Consider the following 22,350-nt stretch of genomic DNA (forward strand, 5'->3'; position numbering starts at 1 on the left):
AAAAAAACAAAACTCTAACATTAGCTTTAAAACCTGTCAACTATCAAAGTGGATTTCTTTCTCTGCAAAACCACCACCAAAATTCATGCTTCCCTCTGCAGGATATTTCACATATCTTTTCCACTTTATATTTGGGCTATGGCAGCATATTTTCCTTCAGTCTCCCAGACCTCCAGTAGGCATGCAATATTTACAATTATGATTATACTTTAAAATGCAGCAATTTCCTTTGGAAGTAATATGGCAGTACTAACAAAATCTACCAAAATATTTCTTGTGGCATATCCATTTAAAAGAATTACTAAACTCATTTAGTTTTTTAGATTGCAAAAAAGCAATAAATTTTGAGGAAATATATAGCTACTGAATGCATCTTCCAGCTCTTTTTGTTAAATATACTGTGAAATGAAATACAATTCACAAAACGGAACTACTGAATTGTTAAAAGTGCATATCCTATCTCTGCCATCGAATTTAAGAAATATAAAATCATAACTCATATCTAATTAGTAACTGATGCTCTAAAAATACAGTTCAGTTCCCTGAATCCTCTGGACCTTAATATTCATTTATCAGTTTAAAAAATAAATGAAAAAATACCCAGCAAGCGAAGACTTTGTATCCTGTAGGTGTTCTTTTTTCAGAGACTCCTCTCTCAAGCTTTCACCCTGTGATTTTTCTCTCACGTCTTCTGAAACTTGTCCACGGTCAACACTGTGACTGGTTTCTAATGGTTTTCGATTTGAATGTTTCCTGTCTCCTTCTCTCTCATCAGATCGACTCCACCATGATAAACTTTCCTCACTATTCTCTGTGGATTTTTGAAAACCACAATGTACAGAATCCTGAGAGACCAGTGCTGAAGATGAACTAGATGGTTCAAAATTTCTGTCCTTGCTATGAAATGACAGTTCTGCATCAGAGGGTCTTAAGAATTTAGGTCTCAAATTTATATGAGAAGAAAACTCTTGATTTTGTTTTGGACTCAATTCTCTTCTACATGCTTCTAAAGACCCAGATGTACTATCTTTTTCATCACCACTAAACTTATCTTTATTGATATTCTTTGCAATATCTGTTGTATTATATCTATCTCTTGAACTTTTATTATATTTTACCAAGTCTGATTTTCTACTTTCCTGACTACTTTGTACTCTATCTGAGTATGCTGGTTTCCTCCACCGTTCTCGTCTACAGTCTTCTTTCATAAATGCAGTTTTCTCAGCTTCTTTTAATTTCAACTGGAAGATTTCCATTGACTAGAAAGGAGGAAAAATTAAACAAGATATTTAAAATTAAAAATGGCTCAATGACTTGTACCCCACATGCCACTATGTCACGATACACTGTCATGTAGCACAACGAAAGAAAAACTCAACAATGGGTAATAAAAGACCCATACAGTCATCCTACCTGACATGGCCTGAACTATGTCCCCCCCAAATTTATATGTTGAACCCCTAATCCCTAGTACCTCAGAATATGACCACATTTGTAGACAGGATCTTTAAAGAGGTGATTAAGTTAAAATGAGGTCATTGGGTTAGGCCCTAATCCAGTATGACTGATGTCCTTGTAAGAAGAAGAAATTTGGACACACAAAGAGACATGAGGAATGTGCACACACAGAGAAAAGATCATGTGAGGACAGAGCAAGAAGGCAGTCATTTATGAATCAAGAAGAGAAGCCTCAGATGAAACCAAACCCTCTAACATCTTGATCTTGGACTTCCATTCTCCTGAGCTGTAAGAAAAATTTCTGTTGTTTAAGCCACCCAGCCTGTGGAGCTGTGTTTTGGCAGCCCTAGCAAGGAAACACACTACCATAAAATGAATACTTAAAAAATATGAATAACCAATGAAAAATTACCAAATAATGAAAAAATCCTGGGAGCTCAAAAGGATCCCTTTGACCAAATGACCAGCGCTAAAACAAAATGTAATTCAGAAAACAATAAAAACATAATTAAAAAATAATAATAATTCCTACAGAGCTTCCCTGGTGGCGCAGTGGTTGAGAGTCCACCTGCCGATGCAGGGGACACGGGTTCGTGCCCCGGTCCAGGAAGATCCCACATGCCATGGAGTGGCTGGGCCCGTGAGCCATGGCCGCTGAGCCTGCGCATCTGAAGCCTATGCTCCGCAACGGGAGAGACCACAACAGTGAGAGGCCCATGTACCGCAAAAAATAATAATAATAATAATTCCTACAGTCAGTGAGAGTCAAGATGTTACTAAAATGCTAAAACAAAATAGATTCTCATAAAAAAGAGCAGTTCAAGAATAATAAAGACTTATAATTAAACTATGTTCAAAACTATGCATGTAGTGAGTAGAAGAATAGAAAGTGTTGAATCCAAATTTGTGAATTCAACACTAGCCTGGGAATTTGCTATACTTAGGAAAAAATGGTAAATTGATTTAAGTTACAGGGAGAAGACACATGAACAATTAATTCTACAGAATCTAATATGCATATGCTAGTACTTTCAGAAAGAAAAAAGCAAAGATAATAGGAGCATTAACAAAAAAAAGAGAGAAAATTTCCTCAGCTAACTTTCTAGATCCAAAGGGCTCACCCAACAGCCTTAGGGGAGGAGAGAAAGTGAAGCATACAAAGACTCATACATAAAAAATCCTAATTCCTGAGTCTCAAAATTCATTCAGAAAAAAAATTCTTCACAAAGATTGGATCAGGGGAGAAGGGAGTGTGAGCATGTAAACAAATGCAAGTTAGGTAAATAACACATTGCCTACAAAGGAAAGAAAGTCAGACTGCTATCAACTATTCGCTTACAATACTAAATGCTAGAAGATAATGGAATAAAGATCAAATTTTGATAAAAAATTATAAGGCAATAGTAATTCTATATACAGAATTCAATTCAGTCAAATTATCCTTCCTTGACATGGACAAAAGAAAGTCATTTTCCGAAATGAAAGGAATCAAAAAGTAAATCACTTACTAATTCTGGGGGGAAAATTACTCAGGATCATTAAGCCAAACCATAAATGAATTAGGGCAAAGATCTCTGAAAAAAGGAATGCATGCTATAAACCAAATAGCAAATGTAATGGTTAAGTCTAAATAATTGTTCTTGTAGTTGTGAAGAATATAACTCCCAAGAATCACGCATATTTTTTAAATTTATAGTAAACTGTAATTAAAATTTCAAATTATTTCAATAAAATATGTGAGTTGAGATGGAAAGTTGTCATCTTAGTCTAGGCAGGGATAATCCATTATATTTCATTTTTTCAAATTATTTTAAAAATTCAGGTTTAACATGTTTCTTAAATTTAATGACAACATCAACAGAGTGAAACTGATGGCAGTGGGGGGGAATATTTTCATAATTTAAGCATTGCCTCCTAGGCAACTTCTTTTTTTCTTGGTGATACATAAATTAATGATGTATCTACAATTAGTGGCTTCTTAGATTAAATAAAATATGGTAATAATAAAAACCAAAACAGCAGTTACCACAATTTATCCAATGCTTATTTTACTATATCTTTTGTATCATTTAAACGGGCTCTACAGACAATGCCTAGGTTCAAATTTACTCATGAGCTACGTAATCTTGGTTATTTAAACTCTGTCTGCTTCAGTTTCCTCATTTACCAAACAAGAAAATAGTACAATTATGGGTATTAAATAAGTTTAATTATACATGAAGTATTTTAACAGTACCTGGCAGATAAAAAGCATTCAAATTATTATTAATGTTCACAACAATTCTATGATATTGATACTAATAGCTGTGTTTTTAAAATGAAAAATAAAAATGAAGCTAAGGTCACATAGCAAGAGTAACAAACACTGTATTGAAATTCAGGACTATGTGACTACAAAGCCAATGTTTTTAACTACTATGTCAAAATGCCTCACTCTGTGATTCTTAACTGTTCTAGAGCATTAAGAAATTACATAAGGGACTTCCCTGGTGGTCCAGTGGTTAAGACTTCACCTTCCAATGCAAGGGGTGAGGGTTCAATCCCTGGTTGGGGAGCTAGGATCCCACATGCCTCACGGCCAAAAAACCAAAACATAAAACAGAAGCAATACTGTAACAAATTCAATAAAGACTTTAAAAATGGTCCACATCAAAAAAACAATCTAAAAAACGAAGGTTTAAAAAAAAAAAGAACTTATATAAAAGTTCACAATTCAAAACATAAACTCATAATAACCCCTAAAAAAACAGAAGAAGGAAACTAAAGGCCATGTTATGTATAAATAAAGATATAAATTCAAAATAAAATATTAACAAATTTAATGTAGTGGTATATTAAAGGAAATGCCATAATCAAATAGGATTCAAAGAATGCAAGAATGGTCCAATGTTAGGAAATGTATTCAGGCAATTCATCTCATTAACAAAAGAAAAAAAAATCACAGTTATATCAAAGGATACCAAAAAAGTTATTTCATAAAATTTAGATACCCATTCCTAATTTAAAAGCAAAAGCAAATTAACAAAAAAACACTTTTGAATAAACTTTGAATGCAAAGATACTTTCTAAAGATGACAATCTTCATCTTAAATGCAAGAAGTTATCACTTAAACACAGAAAGAAAAGTGTTATTAATCAAAGTTCTGAAATTCTACTTCAAGAATACAAGAAAGTTGAAATATTGTAATACCGAGTAGCAAAAGCAAAGTAATCACCATTTGCATATAACTATATTCCCATATAACCCAATTAAAAAAAAACACTATAGATTTAATAACAAGAGTTAAAAAAAAATGGGCAGACTAGCACCAGGCAAGTCAGAAAACATAAGAGAACAAAGATTCAGCATACAATTGAAAAAAATAAAAATATCTTAGGATACATGCATTAACAACTGAATGCAGAAATGTACTGAAGAGCATAAATAAAAATCTGAATTGACTGTGGTGACCTAAATGGGAAAGAAATCCGAAAAAGAGGGGATATATGTATAGGTATAGCTGATACACTTTGCTGTACAGTAGAAACTAATGCAACACTGTAAAACAACCCTACTCCAATAAAAATTTTAAAAAATTTTGAATTGAGAAATAACCAGTATTTTAGGATGAGATTACTCAACATTACAAAGGTATTAATCGTCTTTGATTTATCTATACATTTAATTAAATTTAAATCAAAATTCCAAAATGAGTTGTAAATTTATAATGTATTTTGGAAAACTGTTTCTTTTGAGCTTGAACTTGACAAAATTGATTCTAAATTTAACAACAAAAAAAAGCACACATAAGAATGTAAAGTTACTTTTTAGTGACTAATAAAAGAAGACTTACCTTGTCACATAGTAGGTGTTCACTAATTATTTGCTATCTGCATGAGTTACTGAAAACTACAGTAATTAAAATAGTATGATACTAATTCCAGGAAACAACAAAAAAATCAATAAAATAGATTTGAGAGTAAAGAAATAGACTGATTTTATAAAAAATGATGTAATATATAATAAATGTGTCATTTCTAATTAGTGGGAAAAAATAATTCATTCAATATATTATAAATGACTATCTAAAGACTTAAGGAAAGTTAAATGCTTACTTTAAACTATACACAAATATGTATTTCAAAAATATTAAAGCTATCCATAAAAATAAAACTGAACAAGTTCTCAAAGGACATATAGGTGTGCATTTTTATGATCTTGGGGGTGGAGAAGGCCTGTCAATGAATTATACCAATAACATTAAGTCATAAAAGAAAAACCTGATAGGTTTTGTTCGTAAAAATATTTAAAATATATTCATAGCAAATATAAACAAAGTAAAAAATGAACATGAAACTAACAGGAAGAAATTTGAACAGACTTATTAAAAGGTCTTAAATTAATATCCCAAAATGGGTAAATACCATCAATAATCAAATGGCCAAAAAAATATGAAAAAATATCCCACTTTGCTAGTAAACAAATGTATAAAAATAAAAGCAAAGAAAAAGTCTGCTTACCAATCACAGTAGCACAGACTATAAAGAATGATAGTACTACTATTGAAAACCACGTAACAAAAGTCATTTTACTGACAGTATCATTTCTTCAATATTTCTGTACAGAAATTTTGCAATACATATCTCACTTTAAGTGTCTATATCCTCTAAATTGACAATTTCCCTTTTAGCAATTCATGTAAGAAAATAACCAGGTAAGTATGCAAAATGCATTGGAAAAGATGATCAGCACAGTGTTGTTTAATAGGGGAGAAAATAAAAATATATAAATGTCCCTCCACTGACAATTAAATAAATAATGGTAAAATCATATAAATATATATATGTAAATATTAAGAGGTCATTAAAATATATACATTTACTGGCATCCAACTATGTCTGTTTGTGTAAGTGAAAGAATCGGGATGTATTCTATGAGCCTACTTTTTTTTTTTTTTTTTTTGCGGTACGCGGGCCTCTCACTGTTGTAGCCTCTCCCATTGCGGAGCACAGGCTCCGGACGCACAGGCCCAGCGGCCATGGCTCACGAGCCCAGCCGCTCCGCGGCATGTGGGATCCTCCCAGACCGGGGCACGAACCCGTGTCCCCTGCATCGGCAGGCGGACTCTCAACCACTGCGCCACCAGGGAAGCCCGAGCCTACTTTTATAAAACTGTTTATTTTAAAAGTATATAATAACCAGAAAAAAAATCTAAAAAAAAAAAATCAAAATATTAACAAAGATTCTCTTAAAACAAAGGATAATTTTTCTCTCTCACTTTTTTTGTTTGCCTACTCCTTCCTAAGCCTTCTTTCTTCTGAAATTAAAAAAGAAAAACAGGATATCAATAGCTACTGAAACAGAAAGATTATTCACCCATGGTAAATGGGGGAGCTCGTTCTAAAATATACTGCTGCATGATTCCATTGTTTTGTACATACACATATACACACACACACACACACACATACACACACACACACACACACACTTGGTAATCATGTCATGATGTATGTAAGTGAAATCATTATGCTGCATATCTTAAGCTTATATAGTGCTGTTATGTCAAGTATGTCAAGTATATTTCATAAAACTGGAAGAAAAAATAAATATCACTTTTTAAAAGCACACTCTCTAAACAACAAAAAAAAAACTATTACAATCTGAAACTCCGGAATACAACAAAAACTCTGAAATAAAATAAAATGTCTGATATATACAAAATTTTTAACAGTGGTTATGTCCAGAGGTATACTATGGAGGCTTTCCTATATTATTTAAATTTCCTCACAAGAAGAAAACGTTGCTTTTACATTAAACACATGCATACTTAAATTTTACATACTTAAGCTTTATATTCATTGAGTTTTATATTCAAATATGCTACATAGGTTTACATAAAAATGAAAAGGAAAAAATGGCTATAGCAATATACACATTTGAAATTTAGTATCAAGTCAATTCAAAAGTATTTCCTGGCACAAAACACTGACAAAGTTAATTTCTCATATAACTCTGAAAATAATATGTATCTCCTTAATACTTACCCCATATCTTTCAGCTACAATGTCTTCTAAATTTCTATTTTGTTTCTCCGCTTGTTCCTTCATTCTTTGGTAAGACTTCCTTAGCCAGCTTAAACCACCATCTTCTACTACTGAAATTAAATTCCAATATTAAATGTCAGTTATACTTTTCACATAGTTATGACAGAATACTTATTGCTACTACAATGATTTCTAACTATAAAATTACATATTACTCCTTGAATATATAAAAATCATAAATACATTTAAAATTCAACATATACTTGAGTGCCTATATATGCAAGGTACAGTTCTACAATTATGAGAAAGGAAAAAATAAAACTACCCTTAAAAACACTGCCATCTAAGAGAATGAGGATAAAGAGACATAAATAATTATAACAAAGATAATATTTGATAAATATTATAAAGAGCTATAAAGTTATATAAAAATGAAAAAAAAGGAATGATTGCCTCTAAATGTGAGGTCAGGGAAAATTTCACAAACCAGGCTGAAAAAATGAATTGGATTTCTATAATAAAAGATAAGAGTAGGAAGGGCATTCCTAGAAATAAATAAGGAATAAAGGTACACACATGGGGTGGAAAAGCTGTTTCAGATACAACACAAAGAACAAATAAGGAGCTGAGAGCAGTCAAGAGGGTGGAATAGGAGGACCTGGGGTTCACTTCTCCCCACAAGTACATCAAGAATATATCTACAAGTGGAACAATTTGCATAGAGCACCTGCTGAACACTAGAAGAGGATCCTGGACACCTAAAAGGACAAGAGAAGATCCCTGTGTAACCAGGTAGGATGAAGGAGAGAAAGGGAAGAAAAGGAAAAGAGGAAACGGGATGGAATCCACACTCCTGGGGAGGAGCTGAAGGAGAGGAGAGATTACCAAACCCAGGGAGGCCCCCTTACCAGTGGCAAAATATGCTGAAATAGAGGGGTGGATTCAGGGGCTATTGTAAGAAAGGGCAGTGGCTGATCTGTGGCAGTCAGAAGAGAACAAGACTTCCATGGACAGTCTGTACCACAGCCCTGCGCACCTCAGCCTGAGATGGGTGTCTGCCAACGTGGGCAGGGGCTGGGTGCTGACGCGAGATGTTAGGAGAGCAGACCCAGGGAGAGGACTGCTGTTGGCTGTGTGGATACGGCCTGAAGGGACGGGAGTGAGGAGCTCTGCAGCTGGGAATGCTCCTGGAAGAAGTAGGACTGCCTTAGAAGCAAGGCGCCATTGTTGAGTGGCACACAAGGGGCAGGGCCCCCATCGCAGCCTCTCTCCCCACACGCCAGCCCTGGCCTCCATGGCCACTGGGAGGGATTCCCAACAGAGTGCCCACGCCCCAGTCATTGCAACCTTGTCCCCCTCACACCTGAGCAAGTGCACATGCCCCAGTCATAGGCACCTTATTCCCTCCTGCCTGAGCAAGCATGCGTGCCCCAATCGATCACCACCTGTGGCCAATCCCACCTAAGCAAGTAAGAGTCTCCCACTCAGTTGCTGTCTTTGCCCCCACTCGCCTGGGTGGAGAGCAGATGCTTGAGGTTAGCCCACACACCGAGATGGGACCAAAACCAAAACTGAGCCCCCACGGCTGTACGACTAAGGAAGAGGAATTAAAATCTCTCCGTGCAGCTGCACAAGCCAGATTTAACCCCCATGATCAGCCTGGTATATCCAACACCTGCAGAACAACTGAAGAGATGAGTGCTCCCATAACTGAGATGGGTCTAGCTTTGGCAGCTGTGGACTTTGGGGACATGTGCACATGGGAGTTGGGGCAGGTCAGAATCTGTGTTGCAACCACACTGCCCACAGCAGGTCCAGAAACTTACCTGAAAGGTCTTTGAGGGCCTCCTGGGGAGGTGGAGGTTGGAAATGGCTCACCATGGGGGCAAAGACACTGATAGCAGAGCCCCCAGGGAATTATTTTGTTCTGTTTTGCTGTTTTAATTAATTCATTTAAAATTTTAAATGTATTTTTTATTGGTCTATTGGGTTTTTTGTTTGTTTTGTCATTTTTGTTTCTTTTTGTCTTCTTTTTTTTCTTTTTTGTTTTGGAGCTTTCTTTCTCTTTTTCTGTTTGTTTCACTTTGTTTTCTTGTCATTTTTGTGTGTTTATTTTTTGTAGTCTTTGCTTTTTGTGTTGTTTTTCTTTTGTTTTTGTTAGTTCTGTTTCTATTGTTTGTTTTCATTTTGAGGTATTTTTGTTTGGTTGGTGGTTGTCTACTTTATTATTTGTGGGGTTTTTTTGGATCTTTTTGGTTTTGTTTGCTTCTTTTTGGTTTTCTGTTTCTCTTGGTTTTTGTCTCTTTTCTGTTTTTTTTGTTGTTTTTTGTTTGTTTGTTTTTGGCCACACCACGTGGCTTGCAAGTTCTTCCTTGGTTCCCCAGCCAGGGGTTGAAACTGAGCCCTGTGGTGGAAGCATGAAGTCCTGGCCACTGGACCTCCAGAGAATTCCTGGCCCCAGAGAATATTAATCAGTGTGAGCTCTCCCAGAGGTCCTCATCTCAGCAACAAGACCTGGCTCCCCACAACAGCCTGCAAGCTTCAGTGCTGGATGTCTGAGGCCAAACAACCAGCAAGACAGGAACACAACCCCAACCATCAGCAGACAGGCTGCCAAAAGTCATCCTATGCTCGAGACACCCAAAATACAGCTCTTGCCACAGCCCTGCCCACCCAGCTCCAACCACCAGAGCACAGGCATCAGTCCCTCCAACCAGGAAGCCTACACAAGCCCCTGGACCAACATCACTCACAAGGGGGCAGACACCAGAAGCAAGAGGAACTACGACCCTGCAGCCTGCGGAAAGGTGACAACGAACATAGTAAGTTACACAAAATGAAAGAACAGAGGAATATGCGGCAGACAAAGGCGCAAGACAGAAACATACAAGATCAAATAAATGAAAAGGAACTAGGCAATCTACCCAAAAATAATTCAGAGTAATAATAGTAAAGATGATGCAAGATATCAGAAACAGAATAGAGGCACGGATCGAAAATATACAAGAAATGATTAACAAAAAACTAGAGGAACCTAAGAACAAACAGTGATGAACAATAATGAAATGAAACTACCCTAGAAGGAATCAGTAGCAGAATAATTGAAGTAGAAGAACGGGTAAGTGAGCTGTAAGACAGAATGGGGGAAATCACTGCAGTGGAACAGAATAAAGAAAGAAATTAGGACAGTCTCAGAGACCTCTGGGACAACATTAAAGGAACCAATGTTCGAATTATAGGGGTCCCAGAAAAAGAAGAGAAAGAGAAAGAGTCTGAGAAAATATTTGAAGGGATTATAGTTGAAAAGTTCCCTAACACGGGAAAGGAAATAGTTGCCCAAGTCTAGGAAACAGAGAGTCCCATACAGGATAAACCCAAGGAGAAACATGTTGAGACACATATGAATCAAACTAACAAAAATTAAATACAAAGAAAAAATATTAAAAGCAACAAGGGAAAAGCAACAAATAACATACAATGGAATCCCCATAAGGTTATCAGCTGATATCTCAGCAGAAACTCTGCAAGCCAGAACGGAGTGGCAGGATAAATTTAAAGTAATAAAAGGGAAAAACCTACAACCAAGATTAATCTACCCAGCAAGGCTCCCATTCAGAATCAACTGAGAAATCAAAAGCATTACAGACAAACAAAAGCTAAGAGGAAATTCAGCACCACCAAAATAGCTTTACAACAAATGCTAAATGAACTTCTCTAGGCAAGAAACACAGAGAAGAAAAAGACTTACAAAAACAAACTGAAAACAATTAAGAAAATAACAATAGCAACATACATATCAATAATTACCTTAAATGCAAATACATCAAATCCTCCAGCCAAAGGTATAGACTGGCTGAATGGATACAAAAACAAGACATGTATATATACTGTCTACAAGAGACCCACTTCAGCTCTAGGGACACATACAGACTGAAAGTGAGGGAATGGAAAAAATAATTCCATGCAAATGGAAATGAAGAGAAGGCGAGAGTAGCAGTTCTCATCTCACACAAAATAAACTTTAAAATACAGACTGTTACAAGAGACAAGGAAGAACACTGGATAACGATCAAAGGATGAGTCCATGAAGAAGACATAACAATTGTAAATATATGCACCCTATATAGGAGCACCTCAACATAAGGCAAATGCTAACAGCCATAAAAGGGGAAATTGACAGTAACACAATAATAGTGGAGGATATCAAGATCCCACTGAAACCAATGGATCGATCATCCAGACAGAAAGTTAAGGAAAACACAAGCCTTAAATGACACATTAGACCAGATACACTTAATTGATATTTATAGGACATTATATCCAAAAGCAGCAGAAAACATTTTCTTCTCAAGTGCACATGGAACATTCTTCACAATAGGTCACATCTTGGGTCACAAATCAAGCCTTGAAAATTTTAAGAAAACTGAAATCATATCAAGTGTCTTTTCTGACCACAACGCTATGAGATTAGAAATCAATTACAGGAAAAAAAAAAACTGTAAAAAACACAAACACATGGAAGCTAAACAATATGTTATTAAATAATCAGTGGATCACTGATGAAATCAAAGAGGAAATCAAAAAATACCTAGAGACAAAGGACACCAAACACACGACACTGCAAAATGTATGGGACACGGCAAAAGCAGTTCTAAAAGGGAAGTTTATAGCAATACAAGCTTACCTCGAAAAACAAGAAAAATCTCAAGTAAACAACCTATCCTTACATCTAAAGCAACTACAGAAAGAAAAACAAACAAAACACAAAGTTAGTAGAAGGAAAGAAATCATAAAGATCAGAGAAGAATAAATGAAATAGACACAAAGAAAACAATAGCAAAGATCAATAAAACTAAAAGCTGGTTCTTTGAGAAGATAAACAAAATTGATAAACCTTCAGCCAGGCTCATCAAGAAAAAAAGGGAGAGGATTCAAATCAATAAAATTATAAATAAAAAAACAGAAGTTACAATGGACACCACAGAAATAGAAAGGATCATAAGAAATTAGTACAGGCAACTCTACACCAATAAAATGGACAATGCAGAAGAAATGGACAAATTTGTAGAAAGACAGAAGCTTACAAGACTGAACCATGAAGAAATAGAAAATATGAACAAACCAATCACAAACACTGAAATTGAAACTGTGATTACAAATCTTCCAACCAAAGTCCAGGACCAGATGGTTCACAGGCAAATTCTATCCAACATTTAGAGAAGAGATAACACCTACCATTCTGAAACTCTTCCCAAAAATTGCAGAGAAAGGAGCACTCCCAAACTCATTCTATGAGGCTACCATCACCCTGATACCAAAACCAGACAAAGATACCACAAAAAAAGAAAATTTATAGGTCAATATCACTAATGAACATAGACACAAAAATCCTCAACAAAATACTAGCAAATCGAATCCAACAGCACATTAAAAGGATAATACACTCTGATCAAGTGGGATTTATCCCAGGGTTGCAAGGATTCTTCAATATACACAAATCAAACAACGTGATACACCACATTAACAAACTAAAGAATAAAATCCATATGAACAGCTCAATAGATGCAGAAAAAACTATAACGAAGTTCAACACCCATTTACGACAAAAAAAAAAAAAACTCCAGAAAGTGGGCTTAGAGGGAACTTACCTCAACATAAAAGAGACCATACACAACAAAAGCTACAGCTAACAATTAGTCAATGGTGAAAAGCTGAAAGCATTTCCTCTAAGATCAGGAACAAAGCAAGGATGACCACTCCTGCTAATACAACTCAACATAGTTTTGGAAGTCCTAGACACAGCAATCAGAGAAGAAAAATAAATAAAAGGACTCCAAATTGGAAAAGAAGAAGTAAAACTGTCACTGTTTGCAGATGACATGACACTATGCATAGAAAATCCTAAAGATGCTATGAGAAAACTACTAGCACTCATAAATGAATTTGGTACAGTTGCTGTATACAAAATTAATACATAGAAATCTCTTGCATTCTTACACACTAACAACAAAAAATCAGAAACAGAACTTAAGGAAACAACCCCATTTACCACTGCATCAAACTGAATAAAAAACCTAGGAATACACCTACCTAAGGAAACAAAAGACTGCTACGCATACAACTATAAAATACTGATGAAAAAAGTAAAAGATGACACAAACAGATGGAGAGATATGTTCTTGGACCGGAAGAATCAACACTGTGAAAATGACTATACTACTCAAAGCAATCTACACATTCAATGCAATCACTATCAAACAACCACTGGCATTTTTCACAGAAATAGAACAAAAAATTTCACAATTTGTATGGAAACACAAAAGACCCTGAATAGCCAAAGCAATCTTGAGAAAGAAAAACGGAGTTGGTAGAATTCCTGGACTTCAGACTATACTACAAAGCTACAGTAATCAAGACAGTATGGTACTGGCACAAAAACAGAAATATAGATCAATGGAACAGGAGAGAAAGCCAGAGATAAACCCACGCAAATATGGTCACCTTATTTTTGATAAAGGAGGCAAGAGTATACAATGCAGAAAAACCAGCCTCTTCAATAAGTGGTGTTGGGAACACTGGACAGCTACATGTAAAAGAATGAAATTAGATCATCCCTAACACCATACACAAAAATAAACTACTCAAAATGGATTAAAGACCTAAATGTAAGGCCAGACATTATAAAACTCTTAGATGAAAACATAGGCAGAACACTCTGTGACATAAATCACAGCAAGATCCTTTTTGACTCCCCTCCTAGAGAAATGGAAATTTTAAAAAACTAAACGAATGGGACCTAATGAAACTTAAAAGTTTTTGCACAGCAAAGGAAACCATAAACAAGATGAAAAGACAACCCTCAGAATGGGGGAAAATATTTGCAAATGAAGCAACTGACAAAGGATTAATCTCCAAAATTTACAAGCAGCTCATGCAGCTCAATATCAAAAAAACAAACAACCCAATCCAAAAATGGGCAGAAGACCTAAATAGACATTTCTCCAAAGAAGGACCAATTACCAACAAACACATTAAAGGATGCTCAACATCACTAATAATTAGAGAAATGCAGATCAAAACTACAATTAGGTATCACCTCAAACCTGCCAGAATGGCCATCAGCAAAATATCTACAAACAATAAATGCTGGAGAGGGTGTGGAGAAAAGGGACCCTCTTGCACTGTTGGTGGGAATGTAAATCGATACAGCCACTATGGAGAACAGTATGGGGGTTCCTTAAAAACTAAAAATAGAACTACCATACGACCCAGCAATCCCACTACTGGGCATATACCCTGAGAAAACCATAATTCAAAAAGAGACACGTACCACAATGTTCACTGCAGCTCTATTTACAATAGCCAGGACATGGAAGCAACCTAAATGTCCACCAACAGATGAATGGACAAAGAAGATGTGGCACATATATACAATGGAATATTACTCAGCCATAAAAAGAAACGAAACTGAGCTATTTGTAGTGAGGTGGATGAACCTAGAGTCTGTCATACAGAGTGAAGTTAAGTCAGAAAAAGAAAAACAAATACCGTATGCTAACACATATATATGGAATCTAAAAACAAATGGTTCTGAAGAACCTAGGGCCAGGACAGGAATAAAGATGCAGACGTAGAGAATGGACTTGAGGACACAGGGAGGCAGAAGGGTAAGCTGCAATGAAGTATAAGCAGCTTCTAAAGGGGTGGGATAGGGAGGTTGGGAGGGAGACGCAAGAGTGAGGAGATGTGGGGATATATGTATATGTATAGCTGAATCACTTTGTTATAAAGCAGAAACTAACACACCATTGTAAAGCAATTATACTCCAATAAAGATGTTTAAAAAAAACAACAACAGAGCTGGAGGAATCAGGCTCCCTGACTTCAGACTATACTACAAACCTACGGTCATCAAGACACTATGGTACAGTATGGTACTGGTACAAAAACAGAAATATACATCAATGGAACAGCATAGAAAGCCCAGAGATAAACCCACACACCTACAGTCACCTTATCTTTGACAAAGGAGGCAAGAATATACAATGGAGAAAAGACAGTCTCTTCAATAAGTGGTGCTGGGAAAACTGGCCAGCTACATGCTAAAGAATGAAATTAGAGCACACCCTAACACCATACACAATAATAAACTCAAGCTGGATTAAAGACCTAAATGTAAGGCCAGATACTATAAAACTGTTAGAGGAAAACATAGGGAGAACACTCTGTGACAAACTGCAGCAAGATCTTTTTCCATCCACCTCCTAGAATAATGAAAATAAAAACAAAAATAAACAAATGGGACCCAGTTAATTTATTAATTAAACTTCAAAGCTTTTGCACAGCAAAGGAAACCATAAAGAAGACGAAAAGACAACCCTCAGAATGGAAGAAAATATTTGCAAATGAAGCAACTGACAAGGGATTAATCTCCAAAGTTCACCTGCAGCTCAATATCAAAAAAGCAAACCAATCAAAAAGTGGGCAGAAGATCTAAATAGACATTTCTCCAAAAAAGACATACAGATGGCCAAAAAGCACATGATAAGATGCTCAACACCACTAATTATTAGAGAAATGCAAATCAAAACTACAATAAGGTATCACCTCACGCAAGTCAGAATGGCCATCATCAATAAGGTCTACAAACAATAAGTGCTGGAGAGGGTGTGGAGAAAAGGGAACCCTCCTACACTGTTGGTGGGAATGCAAACTGGTACAGCCACTATGGAGAACAGTATGGAGGTTCCTCAAAAAAGTAAAAATAGAGCTACCATATAATCCAGCAGTCTCACTCCTGGGCATATATATGGAGAAAACCAGAATTCAAAAGGATGCATGCACCCCGATGATCACTGCAGCACTATTTACAATAGCCAGGACATGGAAGCACCTTAAATGTGCATCAACAGAGGAATGCATAAAGAAGATGTGGTACATATATATACAACTAAATAGTACACACCCATAAAAAAGAACAAAATAATGCCATTTGCAGCAACATGGATGGACCTCAAGATTCTCATACTTAGTGACGTAAGTCAGACAAAGAAAGACAAATATCATATGATATCATTTACATGTCAAATCTAAGAAAAGGCTACAAATGAACTTATCTACAAAACCAAAACAGAGATACAGAGGTAGAAAATAAACTTATGGTTACCGGTGGGTGAGGGTGGGGGAGGGATAAATTGGAAGATTGGGATTGACACATACACACTACTATATATAAAATAGGTAACTAATAAGGACCTCCTCTACTCAATACTCTGTAATAGCCTCTATGGGAAAACAATCTTAAAAAGAGCAGATATATGTATTTGTGTAACAGATTCACTGTGCTGTACACCTGAAACTAACACAACATTGTAAATCAATTATACGCCAATAAAATTTTTTTCAAAATAAATAAATGAAATAAAATATATTAATAGTTTTTAAAAAAGAACAAATAAGGAAATTACAGATAATACAGAACTATCTGTATTATCATAGATAATAATGCAGATATTAATGCAGAACTATAATAACAATGAAACAAATTATTCTAGCTGTGATTACCAACTACGGAAATCTGAATGCCTCCAACAAACTTTATTAGGCTGCTTATATTTCCTTCTATATACATCACACTTTTCATTTGCATATAGGAAATCTAATAAATAAATCAAAACTGTTCCTGATTTTCCTTGTTCAAAAACAGAACTAGTTTAGATCACCCCAGCTCTATAACCCACAAAATACAGAGACCCCAAAAGACATGTACAAGAATCTTCATAGCAAGAAACCTGTAGTAATCCCAGCCTAGAATCAAATGAATATACATTATAGACTATGATATATATATTCCTAAAATAGACTACTACATAGCAATGAGAATAAATGACTATGTACCCAACAACACAAGTGAATCTGAAAATGGGCACAAACGTAGCAGGAAACAAAAGAGGGCACAGTATATGATTCCAGGCAAAGCAGAATTTTGGTGCCAGAACACTCTGGCAAGAGCACAGTGACTCGAAGAGCCACAAAGCGAATCTTTGGGATGGTAATAATGTTCAGTTTCTTAAACTGTACACTGATTGCACAGATGTTTTCACTTTGTAAAAATACAGTTGACCCTTGAACAGCAACATGTTTGAACTATGTGGGTTTACTTACACTTGGATTTTTTTCAATAGCAAATACTACAATATACACAACCTGCAGTTGGCTGGATCCATGGTTGGTTGATTCCACAAATACAGAGGGCCAACTAAAAGTCATATGCAGATTTTCAACTGCACAGAGGGTAGGTGCCCCTAACCCCCATGTTGTTCAACGGTCAACTGTAATCAGTCTGTATACTAAAGATTTGTGTACTTTTCTATATACGTGTTGAACGTAAATAAAAAGTTTACTTTAAAAAAAACAGATTTTTCAATTCTGAAATTAATTCTGTCCCTCACACAAATCTCAAAAGTTTATCTTCACTAAGCTATCTCTTCTAAGATAACGGGTCTTACTTTACATGCCTAAAATACCGTGTACTTCAAATCCAGGTCTCTAGTTAACTCAATGATTCGCTTTTCATTTAAGTTTATTTTGCTCTTGCTCTTTTTTTTAATGTATACATTCTATGAGTTCAAAATTAACAATGCAGCTACTCAAGGAAGTTAGTCTAAATCTGCAATTTACACAGTGATAAGAGACAACCACTGTAAATAACACCCATGTTAATGTTCTAGCTATATAATTAAAATTTTTATTCCGAGGAGTTATCTACTGACAAACTGATGGACACAGTGAAAATTTTAATTCATGCTCATGGAGTTCTCATAGAAATGGGACCTAAGAAGGGACCAAAGAAGCCAGTTTTTATACTTTTTAGACAGAGAAACACTAAATTTATAAGAAATTTATAGGACAAAAATAACTTAGGCTTTGGGTGCTTAATTAGTGAAGAATCTAAACTGAGTTTGGGCTTGGGGTAATAAATTAAAGAAGTAACAAGGTCTGTTTGTATAGGCTTTTTGACCTCAAATTCCCTATCTCTGTTATAAGAATTTCCTTCTACCTTCATTTTTCATATGCAATTTATTCCCTACTTTCAGGAAGACAGAGAGGAGGTTCAAAGTGTCCCTCTTGCATCAGCTCTTTCTTAAGTAACTTTAATTCAAAATAATCAATATGCCATTGAGGCACACTTTGGGGCAACGTACCCTGGGCCCCAACAATAGCAATAATAAAATATTTATAACAAGAGAATTCACCAAATTGAATATTTAAAAAGCAAACAAAAAATACCAACTACAGAACCATCTATCAAGAAATTCAATCCAACAAATATTTTGTGAACACTTACTATGAATATGAAAATCTATTAAACACAGAAGGAAATCAAAACATAATAAGGGGGGGCTTCCCTGGTGGCGCAGTGGTTGAGAGTCCGCCTGCCGATGCAGGGGACACGGGTTCGTGCCCCGGTCCGGGAAGATCCCACATGCCGCGGAGCGGCTGGGCCTGTGAGCCATGGCCGCTGAGCCTGCACGTCCGGAGCCTGTGCTCCGCAATGGGAGAGGCCACAACAGTGAGGCCCGTGTACCACAAAAAAAATAATAATAAATAATAATAAGGGGGTAAAACATTGGTGAATGGGGTATCTACTCACTAAAAAGTAACTTTTTAAAAAAACAAACAAAAACAATCATGAATAAGGCATGGTCCCTGTCCTATCTGAGATAAAGATATATCAAATAATTACAGTAAATTCATTGGTATGGAGCACTTAATATATACCTGTACGTGAAGTCTGTTGTTTATAAGTCAAAAATTCAGAGACTGAGTATATGCTTCCATAATTAAAAGTTATATTATTATAGACAAAATACAACCAAGTGAATCTGGGCTACATCCTCATTTTTCTCAGAAGACAGGATAATATAAAAATAGCAATAAACTGAATATCAGGAGACCTAGATTTTAGTCTTGCTGTTGTTATTAAATAGTTGTAAGACCTCAAGCAAGTCATTAACTCCTTTAAATTTTGCTTCTTTGTGTGCAAAATAAGGCAGTTGATTTAAATCAACTTTGAAACAACTTCTCAAAAGATTCTGTAAGAGAAAGCCAAAAAATAAAGAGGGAAAATAATCTACATGGATGAACAAAAATACAGAGTTTTTAAGCAAGAATATCTACTAACTACATGGTAACAGAGTCTTCTAATGAAAACCTAGAGTAACTAACCCTAGACTAAAATCAGAAGACCTGGGTTCTAGTACTACTCATATGACTATAGGCAAATAACTTGACCAATTTCAGCCTTAGTTTCCTGAACATTAGGTATTAGCTTCCTATACAATTGGGACATCTACTTTGCTACCCTCACATGGCTGCTATTGAAAATAAACTGATACAAAAACGTGTTATTCTGTAAACTTAAAAATTGTACAAATATTCCCATTACTAAAATATGATTTAAGATAATTTTGTATGGACAGTGAAAATTTATTTATTTTTCTACTTAATTTTCTCTAAGGAAAAAAATATCAAGAGTAACAAATTAGTTATGGTGTATATGGCGCCTCAATCATTACCAAAAAACCTGTTGATAAAATCTTCCCAAAACATTTCATCATAAGGACAAATATTTGACAACATCATTATTAAGTATTTACTATATTCCAGATTCTGTGATAAATCCTCATAATAACCATATAAGACAGGTAATACCATTATTCCCTACTACAGTGTTTAAACTGGGCTCAGAGAAGTCAGGAAACATTCCCCAAATCACAGAACTAATGAGTGGAAACGCCAAAATTCTAATCCCAAGAAGTCAAACTCCAAAGTCTAAGTCCTTAAATATAAACACTATAGCACCTCTACATACCTCTTAATACTACTTTTATAACACTTTTAGGTGCCTCACAGTTTCAACTCTACCACTAGTCTAAAGAGAACGACCACACTATCTGCATACGCAGAAAAACCTACAAATCATTTTTTAAAGCTTAATTTCAACTCTGGGATCTGAACCTCTGACAGACATTCAGAGCTTTCTGTCATTCTTTCTCCTTCTAATTAAATATGAGAAAGGGAAATGGTGAAAGCATTATATGAAAGGGAAGCAAGAAAGGCTCTCTAAAACCTTTATGTATGGTCATTTTTCTCCTAGTGTCTTTGATTCTACTGGTTCAGCAAGCTGAAAGATACTACCTAAGGTAGAACTTTGGGTCTTCTCCAATCAGGGAAGTTAAGAACCTGCTGACTACATATACTCAGACAGGATTTGCCAATTCTAAGTCTTCCCCATAGATGAACTTACTGACTGTCCTCTGACAACAAGGATGGTAAAAGCTTGGATCAGCCCTACATAATAATGGTTCACTGAGAAAACTTATGATTCCCAAACTCTTAAATCTCTAAACATCAGTATTTCAAAGAGAATCTTATATGACTACAGTTATTATTATATAGCCCAGCAGAGACATTTCTTTATTGCCCAAGCTGAAAGGCAATAAAGAAAAGGTTATAATTACTAATAACTTCAGTAAAACTAATAAATATAAATTAAAAAGGAACCTATAACGTGGCTCCAGGGACATCTCTCATAAAACACAAAAGAATATAACAAATGGCCAAAATAAAAATAAACTATGTATAAAAAGCAGGAAAACATTCTGCTGAGAAATGACTAAGATGAAAAGATAATTTATAATACTACTATGTGTATACTGGGTTAATTGTAATTAATCAAACTTTTCATTGAGTTGTCAATGTAACACTTAACTGGCATATAAGTATTTTTTAAAATTATGGTGAAAGGTATGAATATGTGACACAAGTATTGTGTCTCCATCTGCTGGAAAGTAACAGCACTATCCTAACATCAATAAAATTTGTAAATGCTGGCAAAGTAAGAATTTCTGAAAATATAAAATCACATCTTTAATATTTATACATCATTTTCATGAAACTTCAGAGCTTTAATACTTTTTACATTTTGTTATAGAATGTAACAAACCAAAGGATTACATCCTCACAGAACCATACTTTTCATTAATCCATTCAAAATATAAACTCAAATATAAAAACATTATCGAGTATAAAAATATTTAATAAATTTGCTAACATATTATAGTTAAAATAATCTTCCCAAGTACTAATAATTTAAATGAGGCCTTAAAAGACTGCATGTTTTATCATTGCTTTCCTATATGTAAACTGAACCTTTAGTAATAATCCATAGACGCTCATAATATAAAACCATACAAATTTCACATCAGATAATCAATATACATCATTGTTTTGCAAATACATAAACAGACACAGGTATCTGCAGACTAGATCAAAATTACAGCATCAGGCAGAAATATTTAAATAATAACTAGTGATAAAATTTAGATTTAATACATCTCAAAATCTGATTTAGATTATTATTCATTTTTGGAATTCATAATACATCTTGCCAATCTACTAGCAGACTCAGTTGATTCCCTTAGGAATACCAAGTTATAAGAAATGCCTGTGTGGCTACAATCAGAATATGAAGATACCTTTAGTAACTGATGACACATTACAGTCTTCTGGTGGAAGACCTGTCCCACCATCCTTCCAGTATGGATTCAATTCTCTTTCCAGCAGTCTGAACTGGAACAAAACATTTTCAGAGGTCACAATTTTAAAATAACCCCACCATAAAATATATTAATAAATTAAAAACCTGAGACTCAGTTAACAATTGTAACCTTAGGGAAATACTTTAAAAACTCTTAAGACACACTCTTTTCCAACTTGCAGGAAATAATGTCTAAATTAACATTCATTCAATGCTTTTCTTGAATACCTACCATGAATCAGAATTGTGCTAGATGCAGAAAA

The 22,350-nt window shown here is 35.1% G+C and overlaps 1 protein-coding gene across 3 annotated transcripts in view; it reads right to left on the reverse strand.

Annotated features, from left to right (window-relative positions):
• The window catches only part of CWF19L2 (CWF19 like cell cycle control factor 2), a 200,612-nt gene that overhangs the window by 135,269 nt on the left and 42,993 nt on the right, over nt 1-22,350 (reverse strand). For all 3 annotated transcript variants that reach the window (XM_029207882.1, XM_029207880.1, XM_029207881.1), the window contains exons 6-8: nt 22,026-22,119; nt 7,486-7,595; nt 601-1,259 (exon numbers count right to left, since the gene is read on the reverse strand). In XM_029207882.1, coding sequence (XP_029063715.1) covers nt 601-1,259; nt 7,486-7,595; nt 22,026-22,119 — 863 coding nt within the window. The remainder of the gene's footprint in view (nt 1-600; nt 1,260-7,485; nt 7,596-22,025; nt 22,120-22,350) is intronic.

This window comes from Monodon monoceros, unplaced genomic scaffold (assembly GCF_005190385.1).
Source record: "Monodon monoceros isolate NGI ecotype Baffin Bay Population unplaced genomic scaffold, NGI_Narwhal_1 Super_Scaffold_7, whole genome shotgun sequence".
Taxonomy (NCBI): Eukaryota; Metazoa; Chordata; class Mammalia; order Artiodactyla; family Monodontidae; genus Monodon; species Monodon monoceros.